This window comes from Nicotiana tomentosiformis, chromosome 9, assembly GCF_000390325.3.
Source record: "Nicotiana tomentosiformis chromosome 9, ASM39032v3, whole genome shotgun sequence".
Classification (NCBI taxonomy): domain Eukaryota; kingdom Viridiplantae; phylum Streptophyta; class Magnoliopsida; order Solanales; family Solanaceae; genus Nicotiana; species Nicotiana tomentosiformis.
Genome location: NC_090820.1, coordinates 77,491,634 through 77,519,514, shown reverse-complemented (window position 1 = coordinate 77,519,514; position 27,881 = coordinate 77,491,634). Strand labels below are relative to the sequence as shown.

The 27,881-nt window shown below is 37.7% G+C and overlaps 2 protein-coding genes across 3 annotated transcripts; both read left to right on the top strand.

Annotated features, from left to right (window-relative positions):
* Window positions 1-6,749: 6,749 nt before the first annotated feature.
* Window positions 6,750-8,365, top strand: LOC138899039 (uncharacterized). Its single transcript, XM_070185151.1, has 2 exons — window positions 6,750-7,354; window positions 8,320-8,365. The coding sequence occupies exons 1-2, from the start codon at window positions 6,750-6,752 to the stop codon at window positions 8,363-8,365; spliced, it is 651 nt and encodes a 216-aa protein (XP_070041252.1).
* An 8,079-nt stretch (window positions 8,366-16,444) lies between these two features.
* Window positions 16,445-22,974, top strand: LOC104119975 (probable galacturonosyltransferase 13). Of its 2 annotated transcripts, none has more exons than XM_009631613.4 (6): window positions 16,445-17,296; window positions 18,281-18,336; window positions 18,452-18,607; window positions 19,004-19,594; window positions 21,229-21,531; window positions 22,059-22,974. In XM_009631613.4, the coding sequence occupies exons 1-6, from the start codon at window positions 17,077-17,079 to the stop codon at window positions 22,338-22,340; spliced, it is 1,608 nt and encodes a 535-aa protein (XP_009629908.1). In that variant the 5' UTR covers window positions 16,445-17,076; the 3' UTR covers window positions 22,341-22,974. The 2 variants fall into 2 exon arrangements, with proteins under 2 accessions (XP_009629908.1, XP_009629907.1); XM_009631612.4 differs by having other exon boundaries at window positions 18,449-18,607.
* Window positions 22,975-27,881: the final 4,907 nt, after the last annotated feature.

Here is a 27,881-nt window from a genome sequence, read left to right as displayed (position 1 = left end):
GAACTGGCGATTAGCCTTATCGTCCATCTTCACCACCAAATATTTGCCTCCTCGATGGAGAAGATTCAACATCGTCCCCCTGTAAAAGCTGGGGGTGTATAGGTGCACCACATGGAAAAGCGTGAGCTCAGCACCGGCCAGCTCTGCGAACTTGGTAAGCATCCTCAGGAGTTTTTAAACATTTAGCGCGAGCTGAGCCGGGCAAATACCGTAGTAGAGGTAGAACTCCTCCATCGGTGGAAGGATAGGAAAAGTATAGCCAACGTGGAAGGGGTAGGCATAGAAAGCGCATTACCCAACATGTATCATCCTATTTCATCAACGATTTGAAGGTTCTAGTGTCGGCTTCGGGCAACTTCGAGAAGTCAAACCTAGCATCGGGATTTGGAGGAACTATCTCCTCCACTGTTGGGAAGCCTTCATCCTCGGTGGCGGTGGTATAGAAGTTTCCCGCATGAGAAGGAAAAACCATCGATAAAGGAACTGCATCTCTCCCCTCGATGGATTCAGAAGGTACGTTAGACATATTTCCACAAAAAAGAAGGAGGCGCTGAATAAAGAAGAAATAGAAACAGCGAGGATCGCTAGAACAAGAAAGAAAGTTGCACAGCAATGGGGGAAAGATGAGAATATAAGGTTTCGATACAGGAATTTTATAAACTTTGAAATCACATCCTCATACCTCTATTTATAAGGATTCGAGCATCGGAATCGAAAAGTTGCCTCATAATTATCTGGAACCAAAATCGAAGCAAGACTTGGAGAACGCGCGTCATAATGACACGAGATATCGTGATATCATCCTGAATCATAGATAGTATGGTATCAAAATTTGGGGCCTGCAAAGGGCCACATTGACCACTCCGCCTCAATCATTATGACTTACCAGCTCGCCAAATCATTTTGACCGCAATGAATATAATCCGCTCATCAAGCCCACCCAAGGTCGATCTCAATAAGCGAAGAGACTAACTGTATGGGTCAAAATCTGTCTTTAGGATATTCAGGTCAAAGTAACACTGCGAGAAGGATCCGCAACTCACCATTTAAAGACGGTCATGAATTCACATTAGCCTAGGTTGAGGAGTCTAAGAAAGTTGTAGTCAAAATACCGATGAGGATCATGGTCGAAGAGTCGAGGGGGTTCGTGGTCAAATACTAACGATAGAGCTGTAACGACTAGTTTTTAAAATGGAATCAAGAAGGGAATATTATATTGAATATTCCTTACATTTGCACTATTAGGATTTTTCGAGAAAGGATCCTATATAAATAGAAGGAAGATAGAGAGAGGAAAGGCACGTGAAATTCATTTCTTGTAAGAACAACACTTTCAAAAAGATTTATTCTTCGCTCAATACAAGACTTTACTTTTCATTAAGATTCTTGCCAGATCCGTGGAATCCTCGACTGTTTGAGGATCTGTCATCCAATCATTGTAGGTGGAAGTTTCCTTTGTTCCACTTTTTGTTGCTTAAATTATTCTCGTTATTTCCGTGACTGCCACCAGATTGACACTTATTGAATATCTTACATATTGTTATTGTTCTTGGTAGTTGTAAGGCATCTATTGAAAGGAATCATTATAGTCTTCAAAAATGCTATTCAACTACCTATTTGATATCAAGATTTGAAGAAATTATTATTAACTAAGATTAACCTATGTTTAATTAGAATTAATTATTTGAACCGAGATTTAAGTTTCTGGGTCAAACATACATATATAGTTTTATGTTGCTTTGTATTTTATGCATACATGCTAGTTATATCATTCTTTTATTGTTTCATGGTATTCACATCATCCAAATAAAAAACAAAAACAAAAAAGCGAGAAGGGGCGGATGCACGCTTACCGAAGCGGTGGCACACGACATCGTTTCGTCGGAAAATTTTACTAATATATGTATTAATACTGTACGGAAATGGATAAGTAGGAAAACATGACACCACTTGATATAAATTGTGCCTTGGTTTGTTGGTTATGTGCTTGATTTTGTTCTAAGAGATCAAAGGTTCAAACCTCAACTAGCACATTTTTCTTTTGCAAATATTTGAGAGAGCCTTTGTGGTTAAAAATTGTGATGAAGTAGAATTGAACACATGACCTTTTCTAGCTTAAGATGTAACAAAACCAATAGACTAAGGCTATTTCTTGTCTAAAAGTATGATAATCAAAGTTATATTCCAGTTCTTCCATAAATTTCGACACTACTTACAAAAATTTCTTCGTACGCCTTTAAAAGCGAGGACGTGATCCTGTCATGTAATGAAACTATTTGTACTAAAACAAAAGGCAAATATAATAAAGATTCTAGTCGACATAGGCAGATGCATAAAATGAGTCATTATTCCAAAGTACATTTCAATTAACACAATTGTATACGGTTAAAACCAGGCCCGCCCGATTTTACTGTTTGACCAAGACCGGGGGTTTGCACTGAAGGACGGTCTTGTAACGGAATAGGCCATATCATGAAGGTAAGGTACCGAGCTCAGAACCGAGGTACCTGTCGAGATCGAGGCTAGTAGCGATCGAAGCCAAATGAGACAGACATCGAGCAAGATCAGAGATAGCATAATAACATAAAGGCAAGATATAGGTGGCTGATCGAGGATCATGGCGTAAATCTCGGTGACTGGTCAAGGATCATGGCGTAAATTTCGGAACGGATCAAACCAGAAACGGTTAATTAGCTAATCATGGGGTTTCTTTCTGTAATTAAAATTGTACCATAAGTGGAACTCCTCTACTATATAAAGGGGTTCTAATAATTTGTAGCACACATTTTGACAGACACAAAAAGCAATATAATTCTCTTTATTGTTATTCGGCTTGTTATACTTTCATAGTTCTTGCATCAACCAGTTCAAGAGTGTCCAAACTCAAGGGCTGAGTTTCATTCTAACACTGGTTTTCTTTACTTTATTGTTAATTTCTATTACTCATCCTCACATTTATCAATTGGTATTAGGTGAAATCACGTATCCTTAGAACCATATTATAAGTTTAATTATTATCCAATTTTAAGGGTAAATAGTTTGGCGCCCACTGTGGGGCTAAGGATAATAGTGATTGCTTAATACTAATTTCAATAACACACATTGCTTTACACTTGTTCCCGTAAGAATCTTTATTTTCAGGATAAACATGTCAAACTCACAAGCAACACCTACACATGGTGATAACAGCCTTGGATTTCACGGGGAAAATGACAACATAGCCACCCCAGGAATCGAGGTGCCTCAAGCCAACCTCGAGGGAGCACCAATTGAAAATCCCGTCGATGTCAGTTCACATGTCGCCGTAAATGCAAATTTGGGCATTGAGCCCGAAGGTAATATATACAGGGAAGTTCAATCAGGTGGTCTAGGTATACAGGGCAGAGAATATGGTGGAGTTAGCCTCCAATTGATATTCGAAATGTTACTGGCTTAACAGACCGCTATAGCATAACTACAAAATCAACACCGAACACCAAGTAGGATCGAACTAGAAGTCGTTCAAAGGACCGAGCCTGTGCCGGAAAGGTCCAATACCAACGAATCGATGACTGACCCCGCCATTATAAAAATGTTCGAGGAGCTCACTAAACGGATTGAATCGAGAGAAAAAAAAAAATTCGAGGCAAATGACAAGAAAGTAGAGACATATAACTCCCAGGTTGACCAAATACCGGGGGCGCCACCGATTTTAAAAGGTATGGATTCAAAGACATTTGTACAGAAACCTTTCCCTCCGAGTGTGGCACCGAAACCCATTCCGAAGAAATTTCGAATGCCAGAAATTCCTAAGTACAACGGGACCACTGACCCTAATGAGAATGTCACTTCCTATACATGCGCAATAAAGGGAAATGACTTAGAAGACGATGAGATTGAATCTGTTCTACTGAAGAAATTTGGAGAAACCTTGTCGAAAAGAGCAATGATATGGTACCACAATTTGCCGCTTAATTCCATTGATTCCTCCGCCATGATTGTAGACTCCTTGTAAAGGAACATGCCGTATCAATAAAGGTCGCGACTAGAAAATCGGTCCTCTTCGAGGTGAAACAAAAAGACAACGAAATGTTGAGGGAATTCGTATCTCGGTTTCAGATGGAATGCATGGAACTACCACCAGTCACAGACGATTGGGCTGTTCAGACCTTTACTCAAGGTTTGAACGAACGATGTTCGATGGCATCACGACAGCTAAAGTAGAATTTAATTGAATATCCTGCGGTAATCTGGGCCGATGTACATAGTCGGTACCAGTCGAAGATCAAGGTTGAGGATGATCAATTGGGGACCCCTTCTGATTCCTTATTCCAAACAGGCCCGTCGGCATAACTCAAAGGGATATCGACAGAGAACCCCAGTCGAGCAGAGATCGGTATCTACCATACAATGCAGATCATAGAAACAGCGGCCCAGGACGCAATCTCATCCGAAATGATCAAAGGAACGATCGAAGACAGAGATCTCGAGGGCTCATGAGCAAAAGTGGACTCGATAAATATGCCGATCCCACAGAAGCATAACGATTGTCAGAATACAACTTCAACGTCGACGCATCACGTATTGTGTCAGCCATTGGGAGAATCAAAGATACTAGATGGCCCAAACCCCTACAAATCGATTCATCCCAAAGGAACCCCAATCAAACATGCAAATACCATGGTACACATGGTCATAAAATAGAAGACTGTAGACAACTAAGGGAGGAGGTGGCCTGTCTATTCAACGAGGGTCACCTTCGAGAATTCTTGAGCGACCGAGCTAAAAAGCATTTCAGAGACAGAGACGCAAATAGGAAGAATGAGCAGGAAGAACCACAACACGTGATTCACATGATCGTTGGTAGGGTTGATATTCCACAAGGGCCCGTGTTCAAACGCACTAAAGTATCAATCACCAAAGAAAAATGAACTCGGGACTATGTGCTAGAAGGCGCTTTATCATTCAATGATGAGGAAGCAGAAGGGATTTCACAACCCCATAATGACACTTTGTTAATCTCTATCCTTATGAATAAAATTTAGGTTAAACATGTTTTAATTGATCCGAGAAGTTCGGCCAATATTATTCGATCGAGGGTCGTGGAGCAGCTCGGCCTACAAGATCAGGTCGTACCCGCAGCTCAGATTCTCAAAGGCTTTAACATGGCAAGCGAAACAACTAAATGTGAAATCATCCTACCAGTAAATGTAGTCGGAATTATTCAAGAAACAAATTTTGATGTGATCGAAGGCGATATAAGATACAACGCACTACTCGGAAGACCCTGGATTCACAATATGAGGGCGGTCCCCTCAACCCTTCACCAAATATTGAAGTTCCCAACACCGGATGGAGTAAAAATGGTGTATGGGGAACAACATGCTACCAAAGAGATGTTTGCGGTCGACGAGTGATACCGGTATCGGCACTTTCGTCAACAAAAGGGTCGGAGTTCAAAGGAAAACATGGAGCAAAATAACAACCACAACTACCAGCCTCGACTCAATAGGAGAAGCAGGGAACGCACGAGGACGATGATTATTGGATCCATCGATCCTTCATAATCCCCGAGGATTCTGACGCCACCAAATCGACAGTCGAGGAGCTGGAGCAAGTCATACTGATCGAGCATCTACCCGATCGAAAGGTATACCTGGGTACGGGGTTAACCCTCGAGCTCAGGGAAAAACTCATTAAATTTCTTATCAATAACATGGATTGTTTTGCTTGGTCCCACTTAGATATGACAGGGAGACCTTTGAATATACTAAGGAAATATAACACAATCGTGGATAATGTTAAGGCTCCGAGGACCATTTGACACATTTGTAGGAGATCTTCGATATACTAAGGAAATACAACATGAAACTCAACCCGGAGAAATGTGCATTGGGGGTCGGCTCAGGCAAGTTCCTCGGCTTTATGGTATCAAACTGGGGTATCGAAATCAACCCCGATAAGATCAAGGCGATTGAAGACATCAAAGTCGTGGATAATGTTAAGGTCGTACAAAGATTAACAGGGCGCATAGCCGCCCTAGGCCGATGCATCTCGAGGTCTTCAGATAGAAGTCACAGGTTCTTCTCACTACTCAAAAGAACAACAATTTTGCATGGAACCCGGAATGCCAACAAGGGTTGGAAGAACTAAAGCGGTACCTCTTGAGCCTGACACTACTTCATACTCCGAAAGCGTATGAGCAACTATACTTGTACTTAGCAGTCTCGAAAATCGCAGTAAGTGAGGTCCTAGTTCGAGAAGATCAAGGTACGCAATTTTCTGTTTATTATGTTAGTCAAACTCTAGGTGAGGTTGAGACCCGGTACCCACACTTAGAAAAATTAGCACTTGCCCTAATAAGTGTCTCTAGGAAATTAAAATCATATTTTTAGTGTCACCTGATCTGCGTGGTGGCTACTTATCCTCTTCGCAATATTTTGCATAATCCCGAGCTTTCGGGCCGATTGGCCAAATGGGCTGTCGATATTAATGGGTACGATATCGAGTATCAACCCCGAACGGCCATCAAGTAGCAAATCTTAGCGGACTTCGTGGCCAACTTTATGCCAGCCCTCGTACCCGAGGTTGAAAAGGTACTATTAATAAAGTCGCGTACATCATTGGGGGTGTGGACCCTCTTCACAGACGATGCTTCAAACTTGAAGGGGTCCGGGTTAGGCATCATTTTGAAGCTACCCACGGTTAATACAATTAGACAAGCTATCATAACTGCCAAGTTAACTAACAATGAGGCAGAGTGTGAGGCCATGATTGCAGGTCTCGAGCTAGCTAAAGGTTCGGGAACAGAAGTCATCGAGGCAAAATGTGACTCCTTACTTATGGTAAACCAAGTCAACAGAACCTTCGAGGTTCGAGAAGATCGAATGCAGAGATACTTAGACAAACTACAGGTGAATCTACATCGGTTTAAAGAATGGACTCTACAGCATGTGCCTCAAGAACAAAACAGCCAGGCCGATGCCCTCGTAAATTTGGGGTCATCAGTCAAAGACGATGAGATCAGCTTGGGGACTGTCGTACAACTTTCAAGGTCAGTTCTTTATATCGAATATCTAAAGAACGGGAAGCTTCCATCAGACCCTAGGGAATTGAGGACTCTACGTACGAAGGTCGCACGATTCACATTGGCCGAAGACGGAACACTGTATAGAAGGATGTTAGATGGACCATTGGCAATATGTTTGGGACCAGGAGATACCGATTACGTACTACAAGAAATCCACGAGGGCATTTGTGGTAATTATTCCGGTGCTGAATCATTGGTTCACAAAGTCATCAGAGCAGGATACTATTGGGCCGATATGGAAAAATATACAAAACAGTTTGTTCGAAAGTGCGACAAATGTCAAAGGTATGTGTCGATGATTCACCGACCCGGAGAGCAACTCCACTCAGTCTTATCCCCGTGGCCATTCATAAAGTGGAGAATGGATATCGTCGGCCCTCTACCATCGGCCCCAGGTAAAGCTAAATTTATTTTATTTATGACTGACTATTTCTCTAAGTGGGTTGAAGCGCAGGCTTTCGAAATAACTAGAGAGAAAGAAGTCATAGACTTCATCTGGGACCACATTATATGTCGATTCGGGATGCCTGCCGAGATCGTATGCGATAATGGAAAGCAGTTCGTCGGCAGCAAAGTGACAAAATTTCTCGAAGATCACAGAATAAAAAGAATCATGTCGACGCCATATCATCCTAGTGGGAACGGATAGGCCGAATCGACAAACAAAACCATCATTCAAAATCTAAAGAAAAGATTGAATGATGCTAAGGGAAAATGGAGAGAAATATTGCCCAAAGTCCTTTGGGCATATCAAACGACGTCAAAATCCAGTACGGGGGCAACACTATTTTCTTTAGTATACGGCGTCGAAGCTCTGATCCCGGTTGAAGTCGGGGAACCCAGTGTTAGGTTTTGATATGCAACAGAAGAGTCAAATAACGAGGCTATGAATACAAGCCTCGAATTTCTAGATGAAAAATGGAAAGTGCCCTCGTTCGAATGGCCGCACAGAAACAGCGGATCGAAAGGTACTACAATCGAAGAACCAATCTTCGACACTTCAAAATCAGGGACTTGATTCTGAGGAAGGACACCCTCAATACTTGAGACCCAAATAAAGGAAAACTTGGTCTGAACTGGGAGGGACCGTATCAGGTTCATCGACATAGTCGGAAAAGGATCCTACAAACTTGGCACTATGAACGGCGAACAATTACCAAACAATTGGAACATATTACTCCTCAAACGATATGACTGCTAAGGTATGACCTTCTCCATTTTCGTTTATATTTTATACTAACCATTTGCAGATGTTTGATCGAAGACATCAAATTATTCTTCAAACGCAGTCCTTAGATCTGAAAGCATGTATTGCACTCTTTTTCCCTTAGACCAGTTTTTATCCCAAATAGGTTTTTCCGGCAAGGTTTTTAATGAGGCAACCATTGTTCGTGCTAACTTAGAGCAATTTAACAGTATCTGAGGCTCTTTTACAATCAACCTTGAATAATGGGGGGCATCACCCTCGAATAGTTACAAGGAAAATACTTCGTGTCGACATGGTCTCGATAGGTAAATTTTGTAGAGGACCAAACGGTCAAATGAACCATGTCCGTGTAGATTATTCTAGCCCTAATGGCAAAACATGTACGCCTATATAATTTATTGGAAGAAGTATTTTTCCTTACAATATGCTCCATGCTTTAAAAAAATTATACTTTAAAATTTCATACTTATGATCTATGGTGGAAACTGGCTTAAGGGCCGATCACAACTGAAGTTCAAATAATTTACCCGATACTCGGGGACTGCCGTCCAAAAAATCGACACCTCGAGATCGTAAGACCTTAAAAAGACAATCCTCGATTTTATAGGCTACAGACACCCCACTCGGGGACTGATACTTTGAAAAAGTTCTAAGTATAACAGGAGAACAAGCCCAAAAGGTGAATCCCAAGTTAAAGGCTATGGCCAAATCAACACAGTTCGGAGACGTCTGATTTCTGTTATTAAACATGCATTCGAACCGGTTAAAAAAGGCTACCCTCGACTAAATTTTTAAGGGTCTCGATAATATCGACCCTAGAAAGCCCTAATGGATACAAAGACGTTCGAACTCTCGAACAAATTCTTTATTTTATGCTAAGGCATTACGAAGCAAAGGGTCTCGATAATATCGACCCTTGAAAATACTAATGGGTACGAAACAGTTCGAACTATCGAGCAAATCCTTTATTTCGTGTTAAGGCACAATATAATTTATATAACGATAAACTTTTCAAGCCGAAAAGGGGGAGAAAGTCATTTTTTTGCTATGGTCGTATCAGCCTAATTCAAGAGCCTAAAGGGCCAGTTTATTTTTGAGTTTGAAAAAATCATCCTCATTCAATTAAAACCTAAGGGTCACCCAAGTCCGAGTTCGAGCAAGTACTCACTCGATTATAAAAACTACACTGGTTCGGTTTCGATCAAATTGCCTAAGCCTCGAACTTATGAACAAAACTTTTATAAGGCATAAGTAAAACAAAACTTTCACAAGGCATAAATGAAATAAAGACAAGTCAGAAAGGAAAGAGATCTTTATATGTATGAGAATATTTACAAGGTCCGATCAGGATCCTATACAAAAGATCAAAAGTGAAAATTCCTAAGGTTCTTGATCTTCTCTGGGGGCAGCTTCTTCTCCATTGAGGTCCTCCCCATTCTTGGACCCGCTCTTGCTACCATCATCATCATCTTCATCGAAAATGGCCAGCACTCCAGCTTCGGCTTCATGCTCTCTAGCCTTTACTATCTCGTTGGTAAGATCGAAACCTCGAGCGTGGATTTTCTCGAGGGTTTCCCTCCGAGATTGGCATTTGGCAAGTTCGGCAATCCAATATGCTCAAGTTTGAGCGGTCTCGGTTGCCTCTCTCGCTTGGACTTGAGCGGCTTCAGCATCGGTGCGGTAAAAATTAAAAATGAGATCATATATTTTCCTTGCTTGAGTCAAGCTCTTCTCATTCATACCTTGAAGCTGACTTTCGATCGATGATAATTGGACTCGAGCTGTCTCTTTTTCTGCAGCAAAGCGGTCCATACCTTCTTTCCACCCCAAGGACTCCGCCTTTATCGTTTCTACCTCATCGCGGAACTGCTCGATCCTCTCGATCTTCTACTGCAGCTGTGAGATTGAAATGTTAGCCACCGTTCCCGAATCAATCCCATGAGCTTTTAAGATTTTCATTACCTACTCGATTAGGTCGGTCTGATCTTTGTGAGTCGTGGCCAACTCGGCTCGGAGGTCCTTAATCTGTTCTTTTTTTTGCTTGCCGAGAAGGTTGAGGGCATTCCTCTCATCGGTAAGCCTTTGAATGTCGGCCTCGTACAGACTCAGCTTGGCTCGAAACCGAGAAAATACTTCCCGATGAAGCACTGAGTCCTACATCGAAAAAAGAAAAGAAGTTAGAAAGAGAAAAATAAACACAAAGGTAATACCAACAAGGGGATTTAAGGCTTACCCTATTTAGAGTTTGTTGCACTTCATTGAAAAGGCTCGATGCCTCACCCGAGTCCTTCCTCGAGACTTCCAAGTCACTCAGGATGGTAACATCTTCGACCCCAGTAAAGTAATCACGGAAGGGATGGGCTCCTTTGATGGAGAGGGTCTTCAAGGCCCAAGCCTCTTGAATCATCTCCTCAGAAAACAAGGGGAGTAGCGGGGAGCCTCCAATTTATATTGCCCCAAGTGAATCACTTGGGGCGTTCCCCTCATCTCGAGGGGCCTCGACAGCAGTACCCACCGTTGGCTCAGTGTGGTGTGAGGCATCTTCGATCCTCGATGACTCGGGGACTTCGCCCAAGTCTCTTCCCAAGATCCCCTCATCTCGAGATGGAGTCTCTGCAACCTTCACCGATTCAGTGGCCTTTGGGGCCTCGGTGCTTATTCTCACTTGGGCCACCAGCCCGGAGTCATCTTCTTCCACTACTTCATCTTCCTCCCTTAGACGCCGAATAGACTCTTCGGTTAGGAGGGTGATGTTCTTCCTCGGATTACGAGTCGCCTTCTTCTTAGGTTTTGGATCTTCGGAGGGTGAGGACTTTTTCCTTTTCTTGTCATTCGTCAATTTTGGTGTCGGGATCGAAGTCTCCCCCTCACCAGATAAGGGCCTCATAACAGCATCTTTGCCAAGGCCTATATGAAAAGAAATTAAGTGAGAAATGCCTTGACAGAAGCATCAAAGACATGGAAAAGGGGCTTACCATGAGTTTTGGCCTCCCATCGGCCCTTTGATAAATCGCGCCACGAGCGCTCAACGTACGTAGAGGACGAGGCCAGGTCCCAAACCCAACTTTTGAGGTTAAGAATTGCACCGGGCATCCAAGCAACCGCTATATCACAGAAAGGGATGTCGATAAGAAGAAGCAAAGGGGCAAAACAATAACAGTGGGATTGTACTTACACTTCATATTCCATTTCTCAGGAAATGGCATCTTCTCGGCCGGGATTAGGTCGAAAGTCCTCACCCAAACGAACTGGACCATCCAGCCTCGGTCCTTGTCCTCGTCTATGCTCGAGAACAATACTTTGGTGGCCCCGCGTTGGAGTTTTATTAGCCCACCTCGATAGAGGCGGGGCTGTATAACCCGATGAGGTAGTCGAAGGTGATAGGCATCCCCTCGACTTTGCTCATGAAGAATCAGAGCAGAATAAAAAATTGCCAAAAGGAAGGATGGATTTGGCCTAGGGTTATTTGATACTGACGACAAAAATCAATGATGACGGGGTCGAGGAGGCCCAACGTGAAAGGGGTAAGTGTAAACACTTAAAAACCCTTCCACGTGGGTGGCAATGTCTTCTTCCGGGTTCGGGATCACCATTTCTTTGCCTTTCCAGTTGCAGACTTTCCTTACCTGCTTAAGGTACCCTTCGGTTATCGAGCATATATATCTTGACACTGGCTCACATCGACCAGGAATCGACGAGGCTTTATCGGTCTTGAAGTCAGAAGTGAGAACACACCCCCTGGGAACACACTCTTCAGGTCGTGGTTCCACCGGTATTTTGTCGCCGGCCGGCCGCAATGAAGAAGCATTTTCTTTTTGAGGAATAATTTTTGATGTTTTTGCCATTCTTTTATGGGTTTGAAGTTAAAAATAGATGGAGATGGTAAGATTTGGTGTATTTAGAAGATGGTAGCAGTGACAATCGTAGATTCGCAGATGAAGGAGTTAGAAGATATAAAAAGCTTTGGAGATTAGAAATCTGAAAGTAAAAGTTCGAAATGGTGGAGAGAGGGTCTAATTATAAATTTTACGATGACAGTTCAATATTGGCGGTGGCCGACCATCGACTAACGCGCATTTAATGCCTTGGTAACTGTACAGATGGGACGTTTCAGTCAATTCCATCACTTACGTTACAAGGATGATGTCACGACAGGTCGAGGTAGAGAATCGAAGGCTCAATTCATTTCTTGTCATTACACTCCAAAAAACGAGGGGACTATTTGTATACGGTTAAAACCAGGCCTATCCAATTTTACTGTTTGATCAAGACCGGGGGTTTGCATCGAAGGACGGTCTTGTAACGGAATAGGCCATATCATGAAAGTAAGGTACCGAGCTCAGAACCGAGGTACCTGTCAAGATCGAGGCTAGTAGCAATCGAAACCAAATGAGACAGACATCGAGCAATATCGGAGATAGCATAATAACATAAAGGCAAGATATCCGTGGCTGACCGAGGATCATGGCGTAAATCTCAGTGACTGGTAGAGGATCATGGGGTAAATTTCGGAATGGATCAAACCAGAAATGGTTAATAAGCTAATCATGGTTTTTTTTTTTTTCTGTAATTAGAATTGTACCATAAGTGGAACTCCTCTACTATATAAAAGGGGGTTCTAATCATTTGTAGCACACGTTTTGACAGACACAAAAAGCAATATAATTCTCTTTATTGTTATCACCATTGTTATTCAGCTTGTTATACTTTCATAGTCTGTGCATCAACCAGTTTAAGGGTGTCCAAACTCAAGGGCTGAGTTTCACTCTAACACAGGTTTGCTTTACTTTATTGTTAATTTCTATTACTCATCCTCACATTTATCAATTGGTATTAGGTGAAATCATGTGTCCTTAGAACCATATTATAAGTTTAATTGTTATCCAATTTTAAAGGTAAACAACAATAATAAAAATAAAAAATAATATTGTCGTACTTTATTAATTTGAAAATTTAATTCACTTTTACCAAAAGATATTAATAACATATTTGGCCAAGTTTCTAAAATCAGCTTATTTAGCTAGCATTTGGTCATAGATTCCCAAATTTGTTTTGAAAAATTTGATTTAGGTGAAGTTTGGTTTGAAAAAATGTGTTTGGACATCAGTTTTCAAAACATATTTCACTTTTTTTTTTGAAAAAAATATGAAACATGACTTATACCCACGAATTCTAAAAACTATCACAAATATCCAATATTACCCTCATATATAGCATTCATTATCATTATCACAAATCATAGTTTTGAACATAAATAAATTTGGTACAAAATTATCATTATTGTAATGAACTACATAATACACTATCGGATGACCGAGAAGACGAAGTAACATTATTACAAAATAATAAATGGTGAGCTCTTTATAAAATACAAAAGTTTGGGACAATTTTAAAAAATATAATAGTAATATTTTGGGCCAAAACCAGCTCATGGGCTGGTTTTGAGATTTGAGTTTTGGGTTTTGGGAATTTGCCAAAATATGAATAAAATTTATGAACAAACATGTATTTGCCAAAAAATATTTGACAAAATCTATGGCCAAACGGGTCCTTAGAAAAATATTTTTCTCAAAAGTGCTTTTCAAAAAAGTACTTTTATGGTGAGAAATATTTTATATTTAGCTAATTAATTTTAAAAAATACTTTTGAGCAGCAATTAATGTTTGACCAAACTTTCAAAAATTACTTCTAAGTGTATTTTTCTCAAATATACTTTTCAAAAAAGTACTTCTGGGAATAAACTATTTTTTTCTACTTCTCAAAAACTATTTATGCTTCTATTCAAAAGCACTATTTTGTTTTCTTCTAAAAGCTTGACCAAATACTTTAATTTGTAAAAACAAAAAAAATTACTTTTGGCTAAAAAGAAACATAGTCAAACAAACTATAAAAACAATAATAAGCTCAAAATATCAATAAGCCATTTATTAATTCTCCGGGTAAAAGAAAACCCGCAATGCTGTAGGACTATTATAGTGTGTGCATGTTGGTTTCTTTTTTTTCTTCTTCCGGTAATTAAATTATTTTATTAATCACCACATTTACAAAACCACAGCTCTACTACACTTACTAGGTTGTCCTGTGCATGTCAATTTCAACTGCAGTAATATTTTACTCTACTTATATTATTAATTATTCACAAATACTATCTTGTTGGCATGACATTATTTTTCAATTATTCACCAAGCTTTATTAAAACTTTGTATTATTTGCATTCGACCTATTTATTAAATTATTCACAAATTCTACTCGGTTGTCATGATTTTGTAGTTGTTCAATCGTTCACCAAACTCTACTAGGTTGGCGTGACTTTATATTATCTGCAAACAATCTATCTGTTAAATTGTTTATCAACCTCTACCCGATTGAAATAAATTTTTTTTATTTGTTCAATAAAGAGTTTTTAAAATTTGCAATCCCGATTTCGATCAAATCACCTCAAACATGCTCCAAATAATCTCAAATTTAAAGTAAAGCCTCCAAATACCAACACAAATGTTTCTCGGATACCAATCTAGTCAAATAACACCAAACAAAAGGCCTACTCTTCTTTTTTCAACACTTGCTAATGACCAACAATGATGTTTTGAGATTCTTAAAACAACTCACTAAATCAGTGTATGAACTAAAGATTTAAGCATAAATTATCAACATTCAAACGATTTTAATATTAATCAATCATTTAACTTCGAATTTTTACCCCTAGATAAGAATTTTAAGCTTTCAATAATTGAGCAATTATGGTATTCTTGGTGAAGAAAAATTTATTTAGCAATAAAGTTAAAAAACGAAAAAAAACATTTAAAGACGGTCCCTTAGGAAGACAATCGGTGCAATTTTGTGACATAATAAAACAAAGGTTATGACCTAATTTACGTGTTACATTATGTGGAGTATAAGATGAAATAATTAAACCTGAAAAAAACTAAACCCGACATACCTATATTACTTATTCTTGCATAATTAAGCTCTGCATAAATAATTCATGCATTACTAACACCGGCACAAAAATGACCCTTTAGTGCAACCTCCATTTGCCCCTTCAATGTCCTCTCTCTTTCCAACTCAACACCTTCCGTCCTTTAATCAACGAGTGAATGAATACTTCTCCCCCACACTTCTCTTTGTATTAACTCTTCTTTTTCCGTCACTTTTTACCTCTTAATATTCTTTTCTTTACTATACAAGATGGAGTTTCTTAGTTTTATTCTCCATCATACTTTAAATCATTTTATTTTTACTGTTAATAAATTATCTCGTTTTTAATTTTGATGGAGCATCAACCTGAAGTATAACATGATAATTTTAAATTATAATAAAAATAGAAATACAAATTTAACTTCTTAAAAAAAAAATTCACACATGCAAATGAGATGATTGGATAATATAAAGGGAGCGATGTACGAGTAATCTCACAGTATAATAGATGTAATTTAGATTTTCATTTTTAATAAGAAGTTTGAGTTTTCAAAGAGGAAAGAATTAAATTTGTTAATGTACTATTTGAAATTGATCAAGTTTACCCTATGTTTGATTTTAATCTATTTATTATTCTTATATGTTAGGAAAATCTCTTTTTGCCCTCGACGCACTAACAAAATTTTCAACCTGATGGTAATTTTATACAATCAATAAAAGTTTTAATTTTTTTCTCGAAGTGTATAAACACATAGAGTCTACCCATTTAGTGATAGAGATAAATACGAGATAAATACGAGATAATTTACTAATTATAAAGTTATAGTGGACAACAGATGTAATAAAATAACAACAATAATAATCCAATAGAATACTACTAGTGGAGTTTGGGGAGGGTAGTGTGTAAGCAGACCTTACCCCTATCATGGGGTAGAAATGTTATTTCCGATAGACCCTCGGCTCATTCCCTCCAAGAACTCACCATCTTAGTGTTGGGGTGACTCGAACTCACCCCAAAAGATATAATAAAAAATAAAATTAAACAATTCAAGATAGTATAGAAGCAAATTTAGACATTTTCCTTTTTGAAATGAACTTATTGAACTACTTCACATTCTTTTTAGTAAATTTAAGCAATTAAAATTCACATTAATCGACTTATTACCATATAATTCTTTTTTCCTCTTCTTCTTCTTCTTTCTTCTCTCCCCCTCCCCCCTTTTCTTTTTTTTTTTTTTTAATAAAAAGAATATTTTCTAACGTAGAGAGGAAATAGTACTACCATTGACCAAATCAAAATTAGAAAGAACACACAAAACACACAGAAATAGGAAACTTCCAATTACATTCTCCTCCCTCTCTCTTTCTCTTCAATCTTCCAATATCAGGGAATGGGAGAGACTAGCAATTCATCAGATTTCAAAATTTTCATTCATTAATTCGTTCATTACATACATAGAATATAGCTATACAGATCATTTCACATACTGATTCCAGAATCCGTTTTTTGTCTTCCATTTAATATGGGGTTCAGCAAGTTTTGATTTTGAGGAAAAGGAGAAAAAGGGTGTCTGAAAATATTATCAAGATATTTAAATTTGCTGTATTTTTGGATCCAATAGTGACACAACACCGTTGTATAATTCAAGAATCCTTATTTTATCTTCCATTTTATGGGGTTTAGCAAGTTTTGATTTGTAGGCAAAGGGAAATAAAGGGTGTCTGAAAATATTATAAAGATTGTTAAATTTGCTGTATTGTTGGATCTGATGTTGACAAAAATAGCATCATTATATTTGGATTGTTTAAGGATTGAGGTGGTTGGATTGGGTGGTGAGAGGAATAGGGAAAGTTAAAGTGGAGAAGCAGGGAGGAAGAAGAGATGCAGCTGCACTTCTCACCTAGCATGAGAAGCATAACAATATCGAGCAGCAATAGCAATGGAGGGTTTGGTGAATTGATGAAGATCAAAGTAGCAGCTCGCCACTTCTCCTACAGAACACTATTTCATACAATACTTATCTTAGCTTTCTTGTTGCCATTTGTCTTCATTCTCACTGCTGTTGTTACCCTTGAAGGTGTCAACAAGTGCTCCTCATTTGGTACTTCAAAACTACTCTCTTTCCCATTATGATAATGTTTGGATTGAGGTATAGTTGTTTTAGTTGTTGTTGTTGTTGTTGATGATGATGATGTTATTTCCATTATGATAATGTGAGCTAGATCACCCATTCACCTTACAATTAGCTTGCTGGTCCTGATGTATTTTGAACCGTTGATGATTCCTTTTGATTGGATTTGATGTCCTTTTCTGATTGTTGGTTAGCTTAAAATTTATTAGAGTTGAATTGCAATTATGCTTTCTAGGAGTGGTTTAACCTTCGGAGACCTGTACTTTTAGAATGAGATGATTTAAGTGGAGTAACGTGGTCAGTGAAGATTCATATAACCGACCCCAACTTGTTTGAGGCTGAGCCGTTGTTGTTTGTAGAGCTGAATTGGGATTCCTTTTTTTGTTGACTACTTTCATCAGCAATGTAGCCGGCCCCATCTAGTTTGGGATTGAGGCACACTTCTTGTTGTTATTGTTCATCAATGATGCAGTAAAGTCATTTTTATTTTTTGTTTTGTTTGGTTTGGTTTGGGGGGGGGGGGGGGCTTAGTGCTATTTTTAGTAGTTCGCTTATGTGGTATCTACCTATCTGCATTTCTTAGAGTCTAGAAAATGGTGGTTTTTGGCACATGTAGCCTAAGTATCTGCTCATCGCATCGACTATTCTTGTCTTTCAGTTTCTCTTGGATGTCTTTGAATGCTATTTTTTCTGTTCTGTAGTGAAGAAAAAAGAAGAAGCTTTTCCTGGTCAGATTCTTTTGGGGTTTGGGACCCACATTAAAGTACCAGTGTGTGTAAGAATCCTGTTTGGTCTGTGTTGTTGGATTTGGTTATGATGCTTGTTCTTGCTGCTTCTTTTGGTTGCTCAATTTTACTTCTGTATAGTTAAATCACAGTGCCACCTTTCATTGTTACAATTTAACTAACGTCGTGACAAACCTTAACTTCATTCTTTATTCATTGATATATTCAGATTGTTTAGGCAGACGATTGGGACCAAAGCTTCTTGGACGTACTGATGATTCAAAAGTAAATAAACTTCCCTCTTGTATCATTTGTTGCTGGTTTGTATTAAGCATTTATCTAGTAATGCAGAATACATTTCCTTAATCCAAGCCTTTATCGTTCTTTGCTATTTCAGCAGAGGTTGGTTAAGGATTTTGTTAAGATCCTCAATCAAGTGAATTCTGAAGAAGTGCCAGCTGGCTTGAAGCTCCCAGAGTCTTATAGTCAACTTGTTTCTGAAATGAAAAATAACAAGTACAATGCAAAAGAATTTGCTTTGATGCTGAAGGGAATGGTATGTGCAAATAACCGTTCTTCTCCATTTTTCAATTGTTCATGACTTCATGTTCAATTGATTTATTAACTTGGCCTGTTCATTTGGCTTTATGACACACTTGCCTCCAGTCCCCCACTTTGGTTTTGAGTGGCACAATATTTGCGGACAATCCCTTCTTCTTGTTAGGCATGGGTTTGTTGTTCTTGTGATTGAGGGAAATGATTCATATTGTTATCTTCCTTTTCATGCTTTGTGATGATTCGTGTTGTTATCTCCCTTTGTACAATGAGCTTGTGAATCACTTTTAGGTTGATATTTAGTATTGCTTCCTTTAATGCTTGTGTATGCATTGTGATGAAGTATATGTACTTCATAGCTAATTTTTGCTTCATCTAATAATTTACTATTTTGCAGATGGATAGATCTGAAAGGGAGATCAGGGAATCAAAATTTGCGGAGCTCATGAATAAACACTTTGCTGCAAGTGCAGTTCCAAAAGGCATTCACTGTCTTTCGCTGCGGTTGACTGATGAGTACTCATCTAATGCTCATGCACGCAGACAGTTGCCTTCACCAGAGCTACTCCCTCTGCTTTCTGAGAAGTTGTTGCACCATTTTGTATTGTCAACTGATAACATCCTAGCTGCTTCAGTTGTGGTCAATTCTGCCGTGCGGTCATTTCTAAAGCCTGAAAAGATTGTTTTCCACGTCATCACTGACAAGAAAACATATGCAGGGATGCATTCCTGGTTTGCTCTGAATCCCGTCTCTCCTGCTATTGTGGAAGTTAGAGGTATTCATCAGTTTGACTGGTTAACCAGAGAAAATATTCCAGTGCTTGAAGCAGTTGAGGGCCATTATGGGATTCGGAAATACTACCATGGAAATCATGTACTAGGAGCCAATCTCAGTGATACGAGTCCACGATCTTTTGCCTCAAAACTACAGGCTAGAAGTCCAAAATATATTTCCTTGCTCAATCATATTCGCATATATTTGCCAGAGGTAACACTTTGTCATCCGACACTATTGCCTTCTGTTTTAAGATGGAATTTGAAGGATGAAATAGTGAAGTCCAAAAGCCATACATCCTTTCCTCTCTCACTGGCGCATGTACTGTTATGCGGCGCTTTCCTGAAGTTCCTTGGAAGGGCGACGTAAGGCTAAGCAACCGATGTCAGTACGGTTGCTGTCCGCCAACTGAGGTCCCCTCCGTACGCTAGACTAGATTGTCAGTGCCGTACGGGAAAACCAATGTCATGAGCAATTGAAAGAGAGCAGAAAAGAGAATTGAGAATGAAAGAAAGCTTGATTGCATTGAATGAAAGCTATTACAGAAAACAAGACGGTGTCGGGGGGGAGAGACACCAGTACAGAGAATTGTTTGCTTGCTTGAAAGTTTTGATTGCTTGGTCCCCCTTAATAATGATTAAAAAAAAAAAACCAAAGTTACATGACTAGATCTATGAAAGCTGGAAAATCACACTTAAAGAAAATGCAGCAAAACTACTCTATATTTACAATGAAAAGGACTTAGTCTTCTACAAAGCAGCAACAAGTCCGTTGGCAGCAACTTTGTCTTTAGCATCAGGGTCTGCGCGCGCGGCATTGTCTGCGCGCGCGGCGCTGTTGGCATCTGCCTGTGGATGGGCGCTGGCGATGGCTATCGGTGGGGCGACAGAGGCACATGCACGCTTGTCACTTGGAGCGGCCGAGACCACGGGGCCGACCGTGGCGACGGGCGTTGCGAGGCTGGCCAGGACGCCACGGGGCGCGTCCAAGGGGTCATGGGGCATGGTTGGAAAGCCGCCCATGACAGTACATGTGTACTCTATTGGGTGACCCCTGGTTTTGGTCTAATCCACCCACGAAAAGATTTTTCAAGATAAAAGTAGAGTCAACAGATTGACCTAAGTATGAAAACCGAGTTAAAGTTTTTATTGGTTAAGCAAGGCGCCTTAAATTTGGTATTTTGAATGTTCTTTGTTCTATCGATCAACCTAAGCTAATTCGATCAGTTTTTTAGAAAATTGGTTTAGCTAAGTTTATCTGACATTTGGATGTTCTTCTTTGTTTTATTTACATATGTTATCTGACATTTGAGGCTTCTTTAATCTTTTTATTTTATTTTTGTTTATCTGTTATAGATACATGACTGGAGCCTGTAGAACTTCAGTTTAATGCTTATCCAAATTGTATAGCTAAAGGGTACAGATTTTTGTGCTCCACAAATCATTCGCATTTCATGTGCATGCTAATAGGATTGGATTTCTATGTTTTGTATAGAACTACATTACACGTCTACAACTAGCAATTTCAATGCTAATGTCAGATTCGATACCAAAGCAGTATGGACAAACACTATCAGCCCCAGATCTGAATTTGTTGTTGAGCCAATATCTTAATTTTACGTTGTGAAATGCTATTTTGAAATGCCCCACCTAAGACTGCAAGTGTTGCAGCCCCATTTGCTCCTTTTATTCTATGCAGAAGCAACACTTTTCTTTTTTCCTTTTTCTCCTTGCTATTACCTAGTTTTATTATTTAATTCTTTCACGTAATCTTGTTTTCCGACCTCTAGTTTGTGTAGATATACAGTCTCTCTTTTTTCCAATACTAATCTGAGATTCTATACGCAGCTCTTCCCAAACCTTGATAAAGTGGTTTTCTTGGATGACGATGTTGTAATTCAGCGCGACTTGTCTCCATTGTGGGACATTGACCTTAAGGGAAAGGTGAATGGAGCTATTGAGACCTGTAAAGGAGACGATGAGTGGGTGATGTCAAAACGATTCAGAAACTACTTTAACTTTTCTCATCCTCTCATAGCAAAACATTTGAACCCTGAAGAGTGTGCATGGGCTTATGGGATGAACGTCTTTGACTTACATGCATGGAGAAAGACAAATATAAGAGACACTTACCATTCATGGCTTAAAGAGGTAGTCCGATCCCACACGCTTAATGATTTTTAACTATTTTTTCAATTGTATGAATTCCTATACCTATGGATTAGTTCTCTAATCATGCAATAGGTGTAGTTATTTATCATTCAATGAAATTGACATTTTTCATTTCCTGTATGCTTCTTGTCTAATTTGTGACTTATTTAGCTTTTCCTTCTGAAATTTTCTTCTCGATCACACTAGCACGTCCTAATTCAGCATTCACTTCTTGGTTTGTGTGCTTTTAAATTTACTATTCTACTTTCCTGTTTTACATTAGAATTTTTTTTGATTAATAGGTTTAAAAGCTGTAATTTTTATGTTCAAGAGTTCTTTGTTGTTTGTCACTGTCTTTAACTATTGAAGATACAAGCTGCATGAAAGCAGGACATCAATTCTTCACTTTGCATATCACCCCCTAATGGGGTTGGTGTATACTTAGATTTGGGTGATTAGACTATCTTGTAAAGAATAGTAAAGCATGTGCTATAAATTGACTTCCTTGACCTCTTTATCTTTTGTAGAATCTGAAATCAAAATTGACAATGTGGAAGCTTGGAACACTACCTCCTGCTTTGATCGCATTCAAAGGTCACGTTCACCCCATTGACCCCTCATGGCACATGCTTGGCTTGGGCTATCAGAATAAGTCCAACATTGAGAACGTTAAGAAGGCTGCTGTAATTCATTACAATGGCCAGTCCAAACCTTGGCTGGAGTTAGGCTTTGAGCATCTCCGTCCTTTTTGGACCAAGTATGTAGACTACTCGAACGATTTTATTAAGAATTGCCACATATTGGAGTAATCAATGGATTATACTTCCAAGGACAAAACACAAAGCAGGAATCCGAATGAACCTTTTTGGCTAGGAAACTTCAAGATCCAATTGATAAGGAGATTCTTAGACTGACTGAATTTGGTCAGGTATATTCAGGTTATCGGATTTGCTGCTTTGGCTCACTTCTATGAAGAGAACCTGCATTTCTAGCATTGGTATAAGATTCATTCTTTCAGTCTGTAAGAAGTTCATCTATTTTCGTTAACCGGAGATAAATGACATTCTTTTTGGCCTCTTAGCTGGGGTGTAGCTTATTCTCATTATTGTTTAGGGGGCACAAAATGCTACTCATTTGCCATTGGTAATGGGAGCTGATATGAGAAGAAAAACTAGGATGCAGGCCATGTTGAAAAGCTCCTACTTTGGCCCCCTTAGATATAGAGATCATTCTTTTTTATCTTAAAATATCGAATCTTTTTCTTTATATTGTTGTCATCACCCACATTTTCAACTTGTATTACTTGATTTAATTATATCTATCAAATTAGACTTATGGAGATTTTTGTGATAATGTCCCACATCGTGGGGAACTACTTAGGTTCTATTGTACTTGTATGATTCATGAGATGCAATTGCTATATGCAAAAATTCTTTTTTTCTACCAAGTTTTCCACTTACAGACCTTTACTTGTATTTAAGTTCTCAGTGTAGAAAATATTTTATACAATCATGTGACTTATTAGGCAATTACGAGAAATATTCTATGACTAAATTGCTAGGAGAGACAGGGTTGCTCACTTGGCCTAATCGATTATTGGATTTACTTTTAGGGGTTGTTTGGTTACTACTTACAAGGATGGGATGTACAAGGATATCCCATGAGTTGAGGATATTCTATCTTTTACACGGGATAACTAATTTCATCATTTTAGTATAAAATAATATTTGGAATTAATTAATACCCATAGATCATAATCAAACAGGGGATAAAATAATTCCCGAGATTGTTTTCCCTTATTCCACCATCTAAATGAATAATATGTTGGATACTACCATCGTAAATACTCCCTCTGTTTCAATTTATGTGAACCTATTTTCTTTTTAGTCCGTGCCAAAAAGAATGACCCATTTCCTTATTTGGAAACAATTTACCTTTATACAATAATTTATAGCCACACAAAATATATGTGTCTCATTTTACACCACAAGTTCAAAAGTTTTCTCTCTTTTCTTAAACTTCGTGTCCAGTCAAATGAGTTCGCATAAATTAAAACGGAGGGAGTATGTGATATCAATTGATTGGACACGATGAAATAAAATAATAATATAATAACTCGAGTTCCGTCAGCTCTATCAATTGTCACTATCCAAATTAGTTCTTATTATTTAGGTTAGTTAGGTATTTCCATTTCAAAAAAAAAAAAAAAGTAAAAAATAAAAATTAGGTTGCGCTATATATATATATGAAAGAGTATACAATAATGATGTATTTGGCAAATCAAATACCATGGTCTAATAATCAAACATTCTGATTAGTTGATAATATTAATATTAGTTGGAAATTTTGTGAAAGATTCCTGTGAAAAGTATCATTAACGCGGAATTCATGTGAGTAGACCTTGTTGTTGTGAGAATTCTTAATTCATGAGTTGCAGGGAGGAATTTATGTCACCACAAACAGAGACTAAAGCAAGTGTTGGATTCAAAGCTGTGTTAAAGAGTACAAATTGACTTATTATACTCCTGAGCACCAAACTAAGGCGAATTGTAAAATTACAAAAAATGGTGAAATTTTTTTTAAAGTGAAAATGATATTTGAAATTTAGAGTTGTGTTTGGACATAAATTTCAGTTTGGGTTGTTTTTGAAGTTTTGTGAGTGAAAATTTTGAAAAACAACTTTTTGGAGTTTTTCAAATTTTTAAAAATTTCCAAAATTCATCTTCAAATGAAAATTGAAAATTTTATGAACAATCGCTGATTTAAAAAAAAGGTGAATTTTTTTTGGAAAAAAGGAAAAAAAAAATTCATGCCCAAACGGGCACTTAGTGTCTAATCCCAATCGTTTACTTTGGCATAGGATTTAAAGAAGAAAACCAACTTCTTTAATATTTTCTCTGCTCGCAAACTCATTGAACATTTCTAGAGCTGCATCACAATACAACACAGCATAAACTGAAAATGCATCACAACTTTTTTCCCTTTCATAACAAAATGAGAATATGCATAAAGAGTGGGTCCTACACTTTCACTTGGGCAATCCTAAGCGTGCCTTGTTGAACAGAAATTCTGACTTTGCTGGCGAATTCAAGACTTAAAACACAGTTTCAACTATTAAAAAAAAAATTGACACTTCCATTTCATTTTTTTTATATTTGACATGTCACATAAGATGTACGTTAATTAAATTTTTTTTCTTGTGCCAACCACATAAAAATATTTCTATTGATATATGACAGTGAGACTCGAGTGAGATATCTAAGTGCTCTAATACAATAATGAAGGTGTGAACAACTATTATCCCTCAAGCTTGTGGAGACTTCTTCTCCGCTTACTGACTGCTGGCTGGTTAGATAATCCTATTTCTTATTCATAAAGCGAAGATTAATATGTTATTAGGTAAGGAAAGTCGGTCCTTTCATTCTTTCCTGAGAAGCTTATGTTCTTCACGTAGCATTCAGACCGAATGACTCGATGAAATTACGTCGATACTTTCATATATTATGGGTAACGTATGAGACATCTCTATTTTTTCCGGGGAAATCTTTAGAATTCCCACTACTCAACTTTCAACTCGCCTCTGATCATCAAATGAGATATGAATAGTCCATCTTCCTCCCTTTGAAAGAAAGGGCGCTTCCAGTCATTTCTTATGTACCAATAGGTACTATATTGGATTTGAATAAGATTTCGGATTAATCAAGATTGAGTGACTACCTCTATTATATTGTTGCTAGTAAATATCACTATTTTTAATTTTAGATCTTCCAAATCATATGAATTCTTACTATCCATTTTGTCTACATGAAACTATTTCATTCCAAAAAGTCGATATTTTAAGTTTTCAACATTTTCTCTAGACATGTGAATCTCTTACAAAAAATTTAGAAACTCCTAGGATTGAGTTTCAATTCCAACTAGTTTATATTATCTATGTGTATCTTTTTTCTCTTTAATCGTGCTTTTATTTTTGAGAAATTTACCTAGCTATACTATAATAGAACTTATTTACCGCTTTTATTTAGATTCGTACTTAATTACATTCTATATCTATATTTACCATTTATGTACGAAACCATAAAAAGAAGAAAATAGAATATTCTTTAAATTTAGCATATCATTCTCTCCTTCACCTACTCCCTCCTAAAAATTCAAATTTCATCTAGTTTTTAAAAGATTTCACATCCCATTCTCTCTTCCTTATACTTATCATCCAAAATCGGTACTTCTCTCACAATGTAAACGAAAATGTGAAATTTTTGTCTCTAAAATTGCACAGCAAAGAGTTCTCCCTCGACATCCATTAAAAAGCTTCAAATTTTTGAATTCAATATTCGAAATTTACGAATTTGTGATTTGTTTAGGATGTTCTTGCGAATGATGGAGAATATACCTTATAATTTATATCTCAATTTTGAGGGAAATCTGCTAAGTTTAGAGTTCGTTTTACGTAAAATTTCATATTGAAACTCGAAAAAAATAAAATTGCAGGAATTGTGTGATAATTGTATGATAAATGTATCACAATTGTCTTAGAATTATGTCACAATTTTATTAAAATTATATGTTACTTGTATCTGATACATTAATACCTAAAATAATATATGATACTATACTAATACAATATTATATCAGATTTTAAGTTTAGAGTTGTAATTGAAACTTGAAGAAGATGAAGATCACAATTGTATCACAATTTTTCAGAAATGTAGTCGTAGTTTGTATCACAATTATATGAGAATTGTGTTAGTATTGTATCATGTATTATTTTAGGTATTAATGTATCAAATACAAGTTAGATACAATTGATATACAAGTATGATACATCTATGATATAATTATATTTTAGGTATTGATGTTTGGCTAAAATTCTATATTTTTGCATGCAATTTGCCTTGCATTATGCCTTGATCTTGTTAACTTTGATGTGAATATTTGTAACTCGAGCTTAATAATGATATTTTTATGTGCAGGAGTCAATTAAAAATGATTTGGGGAGTTTGCATGCAAATTGACGTCGAAAAGGAAAGAATTTGGAGCAAAGTACACAACGACATTTGGAGTAAAAAGATAAGACATGCAAAAGGAGAAACTAACGAAAAAGAAGCTTAAGAGAACTTACCTGGAATATCAACAGTGTTGGTTGTGATTGCACGAAGCTTAGAAAGAAAAGTTAGGCAACTAGCACTAACAAAAGGAATCAAATTGGAGTAACGACGCAGGAGATATCCTCGCGTACAGTGGCCCGACGCGAGCCAATTCTCGCGCGTTTAATATCGCGAGGGCAGGTCTGACGCGGGACGTTCGCGTGTTTCACATATTGATGCACGGGTCCGAGTTTCAAAGTTTTTTTATTTCTTTTTTGGGTTTGGACTTGGTTATTTCGTTTAGGTCTTTTTCATACACATATAAATAGTCATTAAACACCATTTTTTAAGGGGGAGACCGACTTTGAAGGGATTTGACCTAAGGAGGCAAGAACACACTAGGAGAGCAAGGCCCATTCTTCTACGAGTTTTTCACTTCCTTCTTCCTATTTTCATTATTGGTTATGAATTCTAGTATTGTAGTTTTGCATACTATTATGAATAGATAATTTGTTATTTAGAGTTTTGATAAAACCTTTTGTATGATAAATTCTTGTTATGTTTTTATATAGTTGAGTCGTTGGATTTCTGTACTTGTTCAACTACATTTTTATTGTTGTTGATTGAAAGGGCATCAATTGACTGTGCCTATTTAGTATGTATTGCTTGGAAAAAAAGTACATATTTAGGTAGTTGTTGAACAACATCACTCCTGACGTATGTGAGGAATCAATGCGAATGTTTTAAAGGTGGGATTAGGAATAACAGAACCTTGGTGTGATCTTAGTGAGCAGTAAAATAGTGTCAGCTAGCGTAGTTCAGAAGAACATGTCTAGTAAATTGTGGTAGTTGCCCAGAAGAGAATTATGACACCCGAAGTACTCACGATCGGTAGAAAATACTTAGGCGAAATTATAGAAGGCATAGCGGGAAGGATTCCGACAATTGGGGAAATCATAACTCTAGACCTCCTTAGTCTTGTCTTAAATTTCATTCTCGTTAGTTGATAATTTTACTTCTTTATAATAGTTGTTAGTTAATTAGTTAGAAATAAATATTATAATCTCTATAATTAGGAGATTATTTGGACTTGTGTTTCTTAGCAATATTGAACAACTGTAGCTAAGCCTTAGTTCTATGTGGGATTCGACTCCGAACTTGTAAACCGAATTATATTTGCAATGACCGCTTAGTCCTTTGTATAAGGCATAGTTAAACGTGATCAGGTATTGATGTATCAGATACAATTCTGATACAATTATT